The sequence below is a fragment of the Schistocerca gregaria genome, chromosome X, assembly GCF_023897955.1.
Source record: "Schistocerca gregaria isolate iqSchGreg1 chromosome X, iqSchGreg1.2, whole genome shotgun sequence".
Lineage (NCBI taxonomy): Eukaryota > Metazoa > Arthropoda > Insecta > Orthoptera > Acrididae > Schistocerca > Schistocerca gregaria.
Window position 1 is genome coordinate 432,929,003 of NC_064931.1, and position 16,403 is coordinate 432,945,405.

Below are 16,403 nucleotides of genomic sequence, written 5' to 3' on the forward strand. Positions count from 1 at the left end.
GCCTCACACTCTTGCTGACTATCTTCCAACTCTCTAAGCCTTGCCATACCCCAGGTACCAGTAACTGAAATTGTTGAAGCACAACAAAATTGTTTTTCGTAAACTAACCTAAACGCCACTTTCCCAGCCATTGTCGTTTTTCATGACCAGACTGCTGCTTTCCAATTGGGTAACTACTCAGTTGTTCTCACAAGGACTAAGTGCTCCCCAGTTTGGCAACAGACCTGGACAGTCACCCATGCATTTGCTAGACAACCCCACCAACATTTAACTTTAGTGATCTGATGGGAACTGGTGTTACCACTGTGGACAATTTTTTCTCGTATTGAAATAAATATCAGCACCAGATAACTGAAACTGGTTTTAATAGTTCGGCAAAGTTAAGCTTAAGTCAAATCTGTAGTTGATAAAATCAGAGGAACAGTCTTTTCCTCTTTCTGTGGAGTTCTGTGTTGTGTACCAAATTGTTAAATACATATTTTATCCATGACATTTCAAGATATGATGGTTGTGTGTGTGTGTGTGTGTGTGTGTGTGTGTGTGTGTGTGTGTGTGTGTGTGTGTGTGTGTGCATTTGCATTGGGAAGAGGAGACTGCAGGGAAAAGGGTGTGGGTGCAGGATGACAGATTATAGGGTTCTGGGACAGGGCACCCCATCTCCATAGTATCTGCTGCCTCTGGTCTGTCTCCCCTTCACAGTCCTCTTCTCCATGTCAGCATTATAGTGCACTGCATTAAGTCAACAGCACCAGTGCCTGAGTTACATTTACACCCCATGCATCTGCTGCATGTGTCTCCACAATTCCTACCCTGTGCACCTATCACCTCCTGCCCAGCTGTCCATCACCCTTCCTCAACTCTTGCTTCCATTTACTACCTCCTTTCTCCCCCCTCCCCCTCCCAACTCTACTGGACATGATCTCTCATCCAAGTTAGCTGGACAGCAGAACTGCAGTCCCAGCACAGTCTATTTAGCTAGCACATTGTAGCCATAGAGGTGTGTTTATGCAAACTCTAGCTCTATAAGGACTTGTCTGAAAGGTAGCAAAGTTTTCATTTCTGTTTGTGTCCTTTGACAACTCAACACATCTACTTGGTGATTCGTTACATTTACTCTCGTTCATTCCACCAGGACATTCCATTACCACTGATATTATTAATAATTATTAAGGGAATGAGCAGAGGAAAGATAGTCAGTTGTCTCACAAAAAGCAGAGCCGTTTCCTGAGAGAACATTTATCAGAAAATTTAATCAGCTAGAAATTTCACCTTCTGGAATTAAGATCATAAAAGTCTCTCCAAAATTTGAAGAACATTTGATATTGACAATATTTTCAGTAGAATACTTGGGAATGGCACACTTAACTGAAACAAGCTGTCACCTTACATTTTCCCCCACAGAGATTGAAATATTACAGTGTTAAAGCTCTTTGTAAGAAACGACACACGAGGAATTTCTTTATCTGTTTCATCAAAAGGAAAGTTTACTTGAGAAAACTGTAACATGGCAAGGAGGTAGAATGGCTTACTAGTGTTTTCCTTCTTGAGGCAAAATTCCAGGTACTGTCAATAGACACATTGTAACATCATAGATTAAGGGTCGACCTGTGACAGCAATCGCACAACTTGTGTACGGGCCGCTAGACACCGCCTCGAGCGCTAAGAGTGCATTGCGATCGCAGGCGCGTGTTGCGTATGGGCTGCGAGGTGCCGCTGTGAGCGCAACTGAATATAAGTGCCGACGGAGTTTGGCCAGCTCTCATTTTGTTGGCATCTCATTTTTGCCTATTTTCTTATTTGCTTAGTTGCTTAGCTCTTATTCGTTTATGGCTCATGTTATTGTGCTCCCTTTCATCCCGTCTGATTGTTTTGATTTACTCCCAATTCAGAAGTGCTCATTTTGGCATTTCACTTTAGCATGTTTCTCATTTTGCTAATAATATGCTCCTTAGGTTTTTATACTTGAATTGATTAACATAGTCTCATGTACTCTTTGTTCATTTCAGCTTGTTCATATTTTGATGTTCTTTAAATACTGTAATAATTATCACAAGCATTTCTTCCCTTAAACTTGTGTAAAGTATTCTCGATGTAGGATTTGTTCTGTGACACAGGTGTAAGGTTTTGAATATAAATTATGTACAAAACTGTGCTTTAAAAGGAATTTATTTTTTTCAGTTTGTACTACATCAGACGGCAATTTTGTGATATGAGGGAGGAATTTGAGGGGCGAACCCATGGAAATAGTCTTAAGTGACCCCTTTAAAAATAAAAATTTGTGTGACACTGAGACACGTGACACCATAGGCACCAAAAATATATATATATACATCAAAACATTTAGAAGTAGAAAAAACACCTGAATACTTGGTTAGAAAATATATACAATGCTTTTTCAGATGCGAGAGAAGGCCTTATACTCTAAGAATAAGTAAATAAACTGATTTAGCAAATCTGTCACTAATTTTCTGTTCTGCAGGAATATAATATAAATTAAATTTATTTGATGTATTTTATCCAAGTCTGAACAACATGCCCAGTACTATGAAATTCAGATTTGTTTTCAGTTCATGAGACTACAAACAGTACAACTACTGTCTTTCATCTTTGTTCATAATTTTACAAATTAACAAATGTGTAAGTCAAACAATGAACAACTCTTTTAATTATTAGTATCAGTCTCAAATCAACAGTATTAAACAATGCGTCTTGGAGGTAACAGTGCCCATCCAGCCACCTAGATTTTTTTCGTCTGTGGTTTCCCTAAATCACATACTGCAAATGATGGGACAATTCCATTGACAATAATGTAGCTGATTTCCTTCCCTATGCTCCACAAACTTGAACTTTCTAAAATTTATTGTAAATAGTATACTACAAATTGTTCCACAGAGAAATTTTATTTGGAACCTTGTAATGTGTGTTCAAGGGTAACATACTTAGCCAAAAATACTTGCTTAACAACAGTGCTGCTGCATATACTCATTCAAATGATCTAAGGAATATGTAACTAAACAACTACTTTCTAACTAAACGGTTTATCTGTGAAGAATCTTCCTACTTCATTTCAGAATCATATGGAGCATTGCAACCATTAAAAATGGGTTGTATAAGTTCCACTTTCTTACATTGTTATAATTTTAGTATTAGTCATGTTCACATTTGTTAAAGGACCTTTTCTAAACACCATTCACTGCACTTAAATTGTATATTGGCCAAACCAGTATTCAGGTGTATAACCCACCACCAGTAGCATCTGATACAGAGGAATAAACAGCTGTATGTAATTATTTTCACCTATAATGACAACATTTGTGAGTGAACCATAACTGTGTGGGATAATTATTTATTTGTAATTTCTGAATTATTTATTTGTAATTTCTGCTACCAGTCACTTTTTTATTTTTTGTTTAATTTAACGCAATACAATGTGTTTCCAACATTTTCTGTTCATCTTCAGTCATTTATACTTACATACATTCAGAGAAATGTTACTTAAAATTAAATGTTGATGTAAACAAACTTGTTCTATGTTAATCTAGTTTAAGACAGTTAATTTTTAAGTAAAATTTCTCTGTATGTGTGTATGTCTAAACACCTGAAGACGAACAGTACATGTTCGAAACACATTGTATCATGTTAGATTAAACATAAAACAAAAAATTAAAAAGTGACTGGTAGCAGAAATTACAAACAAAAAATAATCAGCTGTATGTACATCAATTTCCACAACATGACAACTGTATACATAATAGGAGAAACATAAATCTACTTACATTATGTATCAGTGACCTGTGTGATATTTAGCTCAATGTGCATCTAGAACGTAAACTACAATGTGGTACCTAGATCCCAATTACTACCATGTCTACATTAATATGGTAGTATATCCCAGTCCCTCCTACCTCACAATATGCAGTTTGTCATATATGTTACTGCTGTCAAATCTTAGGCAGTGATGATTCTTGATCACATCTGACATAACTGTTAGAAACTTGCCACTGCCTAAGATCTGGCTGCAGTAATGTACACGACAACATGTCCACAGTGTGGCAGAATGGATTTCATATCCTATCATACCAATGTGGACATGGTTTTAATTACATTCTAGGTATCCACATGGTTGTTTTCTTTCTGTATGCACATCCAACTGAACAACATAAGGAATGTATAACTGACACATTAACAGTGTAGGGAAAGACAGATTGCTACTTACTGTAAAAAAGACACATCAAATTACAATTACGACACTCTCATAAACCTCTTAGTCACAGCCTTCTTCAGTAAAAGACACACACACACACACACACACACACACACACACACACACACACACACACACACACACACACACACACACACACAAAACTAAGCACACCTCAGCACACACGACTGCCAACTCTCCAGCATCTCGGGCCAAAAGAATCTGTATTACATGTTCTTAGAAATAACAAAAGACATGTAATATAGACTCTTTGACGTGTCAGTTCCATGTTTACACTACATGAAAGTTATGTCAGATGTGATGAAGACTTGTCACTGCCTAAGATTTGACAACAGTAACGTACACATCAACATGTGTACTATGAGGTAGAATGGATTTCATATCCTATCATATTGACACAGGCATGGTTTTAATTGGGTTCTAGGTATCCACATGGTTGTTTGCTTTCTTTATGCATAGCTGAACAACATAAGGAATTACAGCTGGCTTTTTGCTATAGAGATACATAATGTAACTAGACTTATGTTTGTGTTATTATGTATAAAGTTGTTATTTTGTAGAAATTGAAGTACATACAGTTGTTTGTTCCTCTGTATCAGATATGACTGAAGATGAGTTATACACCCAAGTACTGGTTTGGTTAATAAGCAATTTAAGTGCCTCTCATGGTGTTTGGAAGATGTTATTTAACAAATATCTAAAAGCTGTAGAGCACCAGCATTCAAGATTTTTATTTTCATGCTTATTGAAGAATATGAAATCAGGTTCAGAATAACATATTTTTGTATTATTTGACATGTTCTATTAGTGTAACAGAGCTTGTGTACAGCTTTACAAATTTAAGGGGAAGAAAAATTTGCAACTAAAATGAAGGGACAAAGTGGAACTGTAATAGTACCAGTACTGTTTTAATAGCAATATTTCCATTTTACCTGATAGTTAAGATGGTGATCAGAAAATTGATGGATTCAATCTGCATATTATTTAGTAGCAACTTTTTACAATTAACAGTAAAGAGTGTGAAAAAGTGAAGATGAGTGAAAATGAACAACAATCTTCTGAACACAATAACTGTTCCTCTTTTGATCATTCACTGTATCTACAGAACTTCAGTATTTGGACTTGCTTAAAAAATCAATTTTCAAATTGTACTTATTTCTAATGAGTACTACCCACTTGTGTATCTTATTGGTTTTTGATCCTTTCATTTTTTTTAAATTGCAGTACCAAAACTAAAATCCAGATGGTACAGGTAAGAAAAAAAGTATACTGTTAAAGATGACCATGACTGAGGAAGGTCTCGGCTTCTCAGCTTTTAAAGCAAAGAATAGCATTTGAGGGAGTGGAGACATGTCATTCATGCTGTGGTGCCTAACTGGTACAAAATGTGAGAGAGAGAGAGTTAGGTTGAGAGGGACAATCATTCAGGGCACATGGGTAATATCTGTCAAACATTCATTTCATAAGAACTTTTGTATAGTCTACAAATATTTATTAGATTAATATTAATTGCTATGAAAGGGAGTCAGATTTTGCTCTATCATTTGTTTATCTTATTTTTTTTAAAAAAAAGAAAGGAAATTTATTTATGTTGTATTTCGTTACTTAGGCCTGGTAAGACTGCACTTCCTTACAAAGAGTGGCAAATCAGTAACAGCATATTGATTACCAACAGCTTTCAAAATTACGGTGTAAATTTAATTGTGAACACTTTTGAAGACTGCTGTTCTTAATATATATTAATGACTTGCCATTCTATATTCACGAAGATGCAAAGCTGGTACTTTTTGCCAATGATACAAGTATAGCTATCACAACCGACAGACCAGAATTAACTGGTGAAATTGTAAACAATGTTTTTCAGAAAATCATTAAGTGGTTCTCTGCAAATGGGCTCTCATTTAACTTTGACAAAACACAGTATATACAGTTCCACAGAGTAAATGGAATGACCCCATTAATAAATATAGACTTCGATCATAAATCGGTAGCTAAGGTAGAATATTCAAAATTTCTAGGTGTACGCATTGATGAGGGGTTGAACTGGAAAAAACACACTGAGGATCTGCTGAAACGCTTGAGTTCAGCTACTTATGCTATTAGGGTCATTGCAAATTTTGGTGATATACATCTGAGTAAATTAGCTCACCACGCCTATTTTCATTCTCTGCTTTCGTATGGCATCATATTCTGGGGTAACTCATCATTGAGTAAAAGAGTGTTCATTGCACAAAAGCGTTTAATCAGAATAATTGCTGGAGCTCATCCAAGATCATCCTGCAGACACTTATTTAAAGAGCTAGAAATCTTCACTGTAGCCTCACAATATATATATTCACTTATGAAATTTGTTATTAACAATCTGAAGGAATTTAAAAGTAATAGCAGTGTACATGGCTACTACACTAGGAGAAAGGATGATCACTACTCAAGGTTAAATCTAACATTGGCTCAGAAGGGGGTAAATTACGCTGCCACAAAAGTCTTTGGTCACTTACCTAATAGCATCAAAAGTCTGACAGATAGCCATATAGCATTTAAAAGGAAATTAAAAGAATTTCTTAATGGCAGCTCCTTCTACTCATTAGATGAATTTTTGGATATAGTAAGTGGGTAATTTCCCAACCTACACAAAAAAGAAAAATAAATTGAGTGTCGTAATATTTTGTCTAATGGAATATCTTGTATAGACACCTTTTATTAACCTGACACGTTCCACATCATTACAAAGTGTCGTATTCATGATCTATGGAACAAGTACTAATCTAATCTAATAATACTGAAATCTTTGTTCTGCAGGGTTGTGAGATATGAAGACCTATCAGTGACACCTTACAGAAGTGTGAAAGAACTGTTCCAGTTTTTTGGACTGGACTTCCACCCAAATGTTCAAAAGTTCCTTGATACACATACAAAAGTGGATGTTGGTGGAGTTTCCAGCACATATCGTAATTCGAAATCAGCTCCATTCCATTGGCGTCAAGATCTTTCGTTTCTGGAAGTGCGTGCTATACAACGACACTGCAAGCAAGCCATGGATTCTTGGGGATATGTGGAGGCATTTAACTCCACACATCAACGTGAGTTTAATCCACTGAGTGACTACAAGCTTGCATAGTGCCTTGCACAATTTTGTGGTTGTGATACTGAAGAGATTGCCTTAGAACACTGCTAAGAAAGGTAATTCATAGCATTGAAATACTGAACTGTTATTTCTGTAAGCATTCCAGTACATTTTTATTTGGACAACTTCTTTTTGTATAATCAGATATTTGCTGGTCAGAATGATATCAGCCAATAGCTTTTCCCTCCATGTCTGAGTATACCTGAATTTTCTTTTTATCTGAACTGTTGTGTGTTATATGTGAAGCAGAGTAGTTGTAAACTTAGAGTGAGGTGTCCTTTTTTCTGTTTTGGACAACCTCAAACTAACAAAGGGATTCTGCAATAAAATTGTTCAGTCTGTGATGGCACTTAGGGAATCTGCTAGCATTTAGAACATATTGTGAGACACATCATGTGATATGGATTATATCATTTCTCTAGTAGTTCTTATTTAACAGAACTATTATACTAAGTTTTCAAACATAAAAGACTAATGATACAGTGCTCATAAGAAATGTCTGAGAGTGGAGTAAAAGATTGGGCCATTTTTACATTGCTGACATAGTTATTTATTTGATTATCACAATTTTAATGTTTGGCAGCTGTAGATATAAATTACTTGTTATTATTGTATTGTATGGGCAATTAAATTGGTCATTTTTTCTCACAGTTGATAATAGTACTCCCTGGTAGTCAATTGATATGGAAGGGATGGCAGTTTTATTAAAATACATATACATTTCCAGATCTGATGTTCTCCTACTTGACTTTTTTTTACATGCCACAGTAAAGCTGCCAAAATAAAATGGCTACTTCCACTGATTTTAGTTAGTTTTATTCTGTGACATTAAATTGTCATGTGGGCTTCTTGTTCTTGATTTTTTTGCATAGGAAATAGTTGATCATATAAGTACATCTTCTAAAAAAGTATAATGATACTTTAATAATGAGATTATTGAGTGTTGTTAAAAGCTTCAGTTTTACAATTCTGTATGTCTTTGTGAAAGTGCACAATGATTTTGTTTTCTGTCCTTTCTTATCAAACATTGAATTGACATGTGCTTTGTTTTTACTGTCACTCAGAATCCTCTAGTGGATGACACACATTATAGAGTCAAAAGTAAAACACAGCTTAAAAGTTTTCATGAAATTTTTGATCTGGGAGTTGGATATCAGCACTGGGTTTAGAATATTGTATGCTTGCTAGAGCAATAAGCAATACTTACAATTACAATACAGCAATATGTACAGTTACTAGCAGTGTTGTGCAAGACTGAAAGGAATTACTTTTCACAGTGCTATTTGTTGTTGAACAAGTGTTTTTTTTAGAAATCCAGCTGTGGACTGGCCCATTGTTAGCATTTGGTATAATGTTTTATTGTGTCTGGAATAACTTACAATTTTTGCTCATGTTTTTATCAATGCTGGAAGAGATTTATTGATAGTTTTTTCATCATATAGGAGCTATTAAAGTAATGTCATAGGAATTTACCAAAACTGGCACTGACCTTGTCATTTTACTAGTGCATATTTTACGGTTACTGTAACTTCCAGGACTCTAGTTCGAAGTATTAGGTACTACGTGCTTTAGTGAACTGAAGTGGCAAATGAAGTAGGTATTTAATCTACTCCAGTTCCCAGATGAGGTGTAATGTGTTTCTTTGATACACACTGCAATGTCTAGCCACCTAATAAGATCATTATTAGCAAGACAAGATACCAATTAAGTATTTCAGTTGTAATAAAAGTGAGGAATTTTTGGGTTGATTTTTATAAAGCAGCCTCCATTTTTTTACTCTTCTGGTTGTATATGTAGATCCACACCTGCCTTATAGAACACTGCCATAGTGTGAAGAGTGCCTTCAATAACATTTCCATTGATTTTTAATATAGGCTTCGATATTTTAGGCTCAATAAACACAATAATGAAAGTATTAATGATATATTAAGACTGTTGGTCTGGAAAAAAAAAATCTTTTTTAATGGATAACTTGCATATTATTTTTTTCATTGGCGATAATCATTTTTTTAGTTAAGGAGTTACTTTATTTCTTCCTACATATGCTGGTTTGAGTCAATGTAAATTTCATGTTTTCAAGCTTTCTGAACTATAATTTGTTAAACTTTTGTTGTGTTTATGTAACCTGCAAAATCAAGAAAAAAATAAATATTGTCAAAACAAGTGTTTGTGTAACATTGTGTTGTTATTCCATGATAAATGGTTATGTACAGTCGATTTTAGAAGAAACTTTCCATAGAAGTTTTTATCATGTGGAGAATAAATTGGCATGTCAGGTTTTGACAGGAAGATGTTATCAAACGGCATGTGTTAATTTTTTATTGTGGTGGTTGTTACCCAAATTCAAAAGAATGCTTTTGTAATCAAGAGACACTCTTCTCAAGTAATAAAATTTATCTGAGATCAGTTTCAAATAAAAGTAGACACTGAAAACAAAATGTTGTGTTCATTCCTATTATATATGATTTCATGTCTCAAAATCCATTGCGTATGATAGATATTTATCGTCTTAGTACACCACATGAATATAAATACACACCAAGTTTCACTCTGGAAATAGAATAAAGATTTTTTTACATAAATAGTTGTTATTGCTTTTACTTGCTATAGTTTATTTTTGGTATACCTTCACTCATGAATGGGCAATTTCAGAGACTGTGCATCCTACAGTTCACAGGCTCACTTATGGGGACCATCTAGGTCAGCCCCCTGGCGTGCTCTGTTGAACTGCCAAAAAACCGGTAGTATTTAAACAATTGCAAATGAGTCCTTGGCTATTATGTTACCTATATCACTATTTTCCAGTCAGTGTGTTCAGTGCTATGCACAGCCTGCACTTCGTTCTATCTTACGTGTTGCCTTATAAAGTACTATGTTCCATAAATTGCGTTTCTTCTGTTATAACCTTTAATCACCAATAATTGCATGGATATTCAACACTCTCTCTTAGAAACAATAGCTGATCACACGATAACAACTCAGTCTCTCATATTCGACTGCCGTGCCGTGACATGCGGCCGGCGCCGTTCGTAGCTAGGTGGCGCTCCCGCGCTCAGCCGATTTGCGGAGCGCCTCTATTGCCGTTTGCGCGTACTGTCATGGCGGCACTGTTAAATGTCGTGGCACTGTCACAACACTTTTCCCCCCTTGGAAAAAAAAAACACTCACTTCCTTGGAGACATGTACAGCGCAAAGACATCCATGGCCTCTTGTGAGGCCCCGAGGAGAGTATGGTCGAAAATGTCCAGGATGGAAGCTCGTGCGTGGAACGTGCCTCCTGGATGAGATGATGGGTGAAAACTCCGGAGCAGCATCCATAGGTGTTGTGGACCTGGGAGTGTGCTCCAGCGATATGGGTCCCGGAGAAGGCGGCGTTGCGACTGGGGCCGGTTCCGGCATACTCTGAAGCGGTAGCGACGTCGGCTGATCAACACGTACGGTAGATCGGCAGCAGCGACAGGACTGGCTTCTCAGGCTGGTGGAGGCGAAGGAAGGGGTGGTGGCACCGGCGTGGCCACCACTCGTGGGCGCATCTGGTCGTAATGGCGAACAACCGTGCCGTCGCCCGTACGTATTTCACAAAGCCGGCGGGCGCGAAGAGCCTTGACCACCCATGGAATCCATTTAGGGTGAGATCCATACCCTCATGCCCACACGTCGGCGCCCACTGAGTATTTTCCCGCACTAGGGGACACAGCACAAGGCCTGACAGGGTGAAGCAGGTGCAGTAGAGTGCGCGGTTGGCGGCCATGCAAGAGTTCAGCTGGGCTGCGATCACCCAGAGGCGTGAAGCAATAAGAACTCAGAAATTGCAGCAGAGTGTCATCTGTGGAAAAATCATTAAGGAATTTTTTCATCTGGCATTTGAAAGTGCGGACAAGGCGCTCGACCTCCCCATTCGATTGCGGATGGAAGGGAGATGCTGTAACATGATGAATCCCTTGTCCAGTACAAAAATCATGGAAGGCCTGCGAAGAGAACTGAGGGCCATTGTCCATGACGATCGTGGATGGAAGACCTTCTAGCGCAAAGATTTTGGACAAAGCTAGCATCATCGCCGCAGTGGTGGGTGACGGACATCTAACAACAAACGGAAACTTCGAGAAGGCATCAATCAACAGTAGCCAATAAGTACCGAGGAAGGGGCCGGCAAAGTCGGCGTGCACCCGTTCCCATGGCTGAGCTGGATTAGGCCACAGAGAGGGCATTGTACGAGGTGCAGCCAGTTGTTGAGCACACTGACCACACGCAGCAACCATGTGGGCGATGTCCGAATCAATACCGGGCCAATAAACATGCCTGCGGGCCAGGGACTTAGTCCAAGAAACACCCCAATGGCCTTCATGCAACAGTTTGAGAACATCTTTGCGGAGAGAGGCTGGCACCACGACCCGTGGAGATGCGCCATCCTTGGCCAGAAGAACAACACCATCATGAACAGACAGACGAAGGCACAAGGCATGGTAGTTGCGAAGGATATCCGATGCCTGGCCCTTGGTCCTGTCTGGCCAACCCCGTTGAACAAAACCGATCACCCGACGCAGGACCGGGTCCCGCGCAGTAGTCGACGTGACCTGCGAACCTGTAAGTGGAAAACCCTCGACCGCACGATGTTCTTCCTCATCAATGTGGAAACAGAGGAGTTCATCACGATCGAAAACCGGGTCGGGGACCATCGGCAATCGCGACAATGCATCAGCGTTGGCATGCTGGGACGTGGGGCAATAGTGAATCTCATAATGAAAATGAGACGAGTATAAGCCCCAACGTTGCAGGCGGTGAGCTGCCTTATCCGGATGGGCTGAACAGAGAGACCAGCGGTTTTTGGTCAGTGATGAGGTGAAACTTAGAACTATACAAAAAAAAATGCTGAACTTTTTTAGAGCATAAATGATAGCGAGCGCCTCCTTTTTGATGTGAGAGTAACGCTGTTGCGCCTCGTTGAGGGTCTTGGAAGCATAGGTCTTGGAAGCATACCGATGGGTGAGAACAGCCCATAGGCTATACTGCGACGCGTCGGTCACTAGAACCGAGTGCTGGCCCGGCCGGAATGTGGCAAGACAAGGCGCCGACTGCAAATGAGCCTTCAGGTGGACAAAAGCCTGCTCACACCCGCCGGACCAACGGAAAGGGTCGTTTTTGTGTAACAGCTGATGCAGAGGATAAGCTACCGCCACTGCGGATGGAATGAATTTGTGATAATAAGCAATCTTGCCTAGAAATGCCTGAAGTTCTTTGACCGTAGACAGTCGGGGTAGAGCGTTAATGGCCGCAACGTGCTGACGTAGAGGACGTATACCCTCACGGGACAAGTGGAAACCAAGATACACAATGGAGGGTTGGAAGAACTGTGACTTGTCCAAATTGCACCTCAACCCAGCTGAATGCAAAACCCGAAACAGTGAACGCAAATTACGAAGGTGCTCCTCAGTGGAGACCCCCGTGACAACAATGTCATCCAGATAGTTTATGCAGCCGGGAACGGAAGCCGTGAGCTGTTCCAAAAACCGCTGAAAAATGGCCGGTGCGCTAGCGACGCCGAATGGTAATCGCTTGTACTGATACAACCCACAAGGAGTGTTGATAACGAGAAATTCCTTGGAAGTAGCATCCAACGGCAACTGATGGTACGCCTCTGATAAGTCAAGTCTGGAAAGGAACTGGCCCCCAGGAGCTTGGTAAACAACTCCTCCGGACGGGGAAGAGGATAAGTGTCAATGAGGCTCTGACAGTGGCTTTAAAGTCACCACACAATCGCAGACTCCTGTTTGGTTTAGAAACAACCATGATCGGCGATGCCCATCCACTGGAGGTAACCGGAAGGAGAATCCCTGAAGCTGTTAACCTGTCTATCTCAGCCTTGACAGGTGCACGCAACGCCACCAGAATAGGGCGTGCCCGGAAAAACTTAGGGTGAGCCGTAGGTGTAAGAGTAATGTGGGCTTCAAAATCCTTGGCACAACCCAGACCAGCAGAGAACACGGACGAAAATTCAGAACACAATCCATCCAGGTGTTGATACGGAATATCCTCAGATATGAGGTGCACATCATCATCATCAATGGAGAACCCGAACAACTGGAAAGCATCATAACCGAACAGGTTTTCAGTGCCCGCATGATCCACCACATAAAACGTGAGGGGCCGAACAACAGACTTGTAGGCAGTGAAAGCATCAAACTGGCCCATGATAGGAATTTTCTGTTTATTATAAGTCCTCAGATTTCGCGTAACTGGAGACAAAGGAGGGGAGCCCAACGCCAAATACGTGCGAGAATTAATGAGAGTTACTGCAGAGCCAGTGTCCACTTCCATGCGGATGTCTTTATCCAGAAAACGAACAGTAACAAACAACTTATTTGTTTGAGAAAGCACACAGTGAACATCCATGTCCGACGCCTCATCGACAGGAACTTTAGGGGACTGACACATAGAAGCAATATGGCCATTTTTCCTACATGAATTACACGTGGCCCAACGTTTTGGACACGCTGGCCTGTCATGCTGTACAAAACAATGGGGGCAAGAAGGAAGTGCGGAACGAACCAGCTTCTGTGGTTGCTGGTTTCGCCGCGAGTGTTGCGGCCCAACGCGACGTTGTTGACGCGAGTGAACTGCCGCCACATCGTCGTTCTCCTGTGAAACAGGCAAATTGTCTGTGTCGAGAGTTAACTGTACAGTGCCTACATCACACCACGTGTCTATTTACGTGCCAGCAGCATGAGACACTTCAAAGGATTGAGCGATGCTTAGAACTTCCGACAACAACGGGTTTGGCAGTTGTAGGGCATGTTGCCGAACTTCTTTATCAGGAGCAAGCCGTAGAATAGCATCCCTAACCATTGAATCAGCATAAGACTCTTGATGAGTGTCCGTGACAAACTGACATTTCCTATTCAGACTATGTAGTTCCGCCGCCCAAGCCCAGTAAGATTGATGGGGCTGTTTACAACACTGTTACAATGCCACACTGACGGCAATAACATGGGTGTTTTTTTGGTAATAGTTAGACAATAAGTCACACATTTCTTGGAAGGACAGTGAGGCAGGTTCCCGCAGAGGGGCTAACTGAGATAGCAGCTGATAGATCCGAGGGGAAATCCAAGATAGAAATAACGACTTACACATAGGAGCGTCGACAATGCTGAAAGCCAAGAAGTGTTGCCGCAAACGCTTCTCATAATCCTCCCAGTCTTCAGCGGCCTCGTCATAAGGAGGGAATGGAGGCGGAGAAGAGGAAGTCAGACGATGAGTAAGCGACATTGACAACGCCTGAATCGCAGCCGTCAGCTGTGTTTGTTGATCCTGAATAGTAGCCGTCAGCTGTGTTTGTTGTTCAATGAGCGCTTGCACAAGCTGTTCCATGTGTGCCCCATCACAAACACGCAAATCCACAACGCAGTGAAAATATCCGACCTCGTCGCCAAAAAGTGTTATAACCTTTAATCACCAATAATTGCGTGGATATTCAACACTCTCTGTTAGAAACAATAACTGATCACATGATAACAACTCAGTCTCTCGAATTTGACTGCCGTGCTCTGACATGTGGCCGGCGCCGTTCGTAGCTAGGTGGCGCTCCCGCACTCAGGTGATTTGCGGAGCGCCTCTATCGCCGTTTGCGCGTACTGTCGTGGCGGCACTGTTAAATGTCGTGGCACTGTCACAACATCTTCTTGTTACAGCAGTTTTACATAGATAGTCACAGTGTTGCTACAGTCCATTACCAGCATCCTAAGTGCTATTGTAGACCATTTAGTGTGATATGCATTTTAAGATATGGAAAATTTTCTATTTTTCATCTGCTTACACTACTCAGGCCCCGAAGGCACCTCTCCTTTTGTTCTCACACCACATTTATTTCCTGTGCACTTCAAGAATATTGACAATTTAATTTGATTTAACCACTTACTCAGTGATTTTAATGATTTAATGGATAACACTGAGCAAGGTGCCACAGTAATCAAGACAATCGTTTCACCTTCAGGAAGGCCAGGGTTCAAATTGCTTTATGGCAATCTTGATTTATGCTTTTCATGGTTTCCTTAAATCCATTAAGGCAAATACCAGGATGGTTCTTTTGGCAAGGGCATGGGTTATTTATTTCCTCACTTTGTCCATTCTTAGCCTCAGCTCCATTTCCGATCACCTTGTCTCCTTATTTGCCTTTTTGCTCCAAAGAATATTTTCTCAGTTGTCCACTTACAAGAGTGGATGAGCAGTAGGGGGGAGGCGGGGGGGTCTTCCTACAAATTAATGTGCTTCAGCATAGCTTTGTAAATGATCAGTGAAATAAACACTGGAAAGACTAATGTGGTATAGTGGCTTTGTAAAATAGTGATATGTTCCACATTATAATGAATATGACAATGAAAAGTGGAATATGAATAATAGAAGTAGCAAGAGTAGCAACTTACAGTACAGTTAAGGCAGACAAGTCCACACCTACTCCAATATCAATCAGTGCAGGACCTGCCCTAGTTACCCGCTCAGAATGTCATATTCTAGTTCTGGCACAGGGATATCGTATCCTGTGACTTGCAGGGCCACCTGTAGAAGCAGTCATATCATATACCAGTTCTATTGAACTTCAGCACAGCCTTTCATTTGAGCATGACTACTATCCAGCTGTCCACTCAAATGAATGACCTCCACGAAACTACAGCCAAGAACAGAGTTGAATATCCAGTGACAGAATACGCTACTGAACACATTGTGTTTCATTTCAAAGCCATGCTATCTGAATCCCCATATCTAAATCTGAGCTTCTGTGAAATACATAGATGGGATTATCCTTACATCACATAATTTGATCCCACAGTACTGCTCATCTCAGTCTCTGCTATCTTCTGTCCAATACCCATCTCCACCCTGTCCCCATGCATACCACTTCAGTCACTATATAACTGCACCTTCGTCTCTACAGTCTTCCTCTGTTATATCTCGCCCTGTCAGTCCACTTCACCATGCCAAAACTCAGAACCCTATTTATGAGGGTGCTGTTTGTTTCATTTATGATATTTGTGTTTACATTTATGATATTTATGTTTATAC

The 16,403-nt window shown here is 40.1% G+C and overlaps 1 protein-coding gene across 5 annotated transcripts in view; it reads left to right on the plus strand.

Moving 5' to 3' along the window:
• The window catches only part of LOC126297991 (carbohydrate sulfotransferase 5-like), a 712,441-nt gene extending 702,654 nt beyond the window's left edge, over window positions 1-9,787 (plus strand). For all 5 annotated transcript variants that reach the window (XM_049989306.1, XM_049989308.1, XM_049989304.1 and 2 more), the window contains one exon: window positions 7,025-9,787. In XM_049989306.1, the coding sequence (XP_049845263.1) occupies window positions 7,025-7,343 (319 nt within the window). In that variant the 3' untranslated portion in view covers window positions 7,344-9,787. The remainder of the gene's footprint in view (window positions 1-7,024) is intronic.
• Window positions 9,788-16,403: the final 6,616 nt, after the last annotated feature.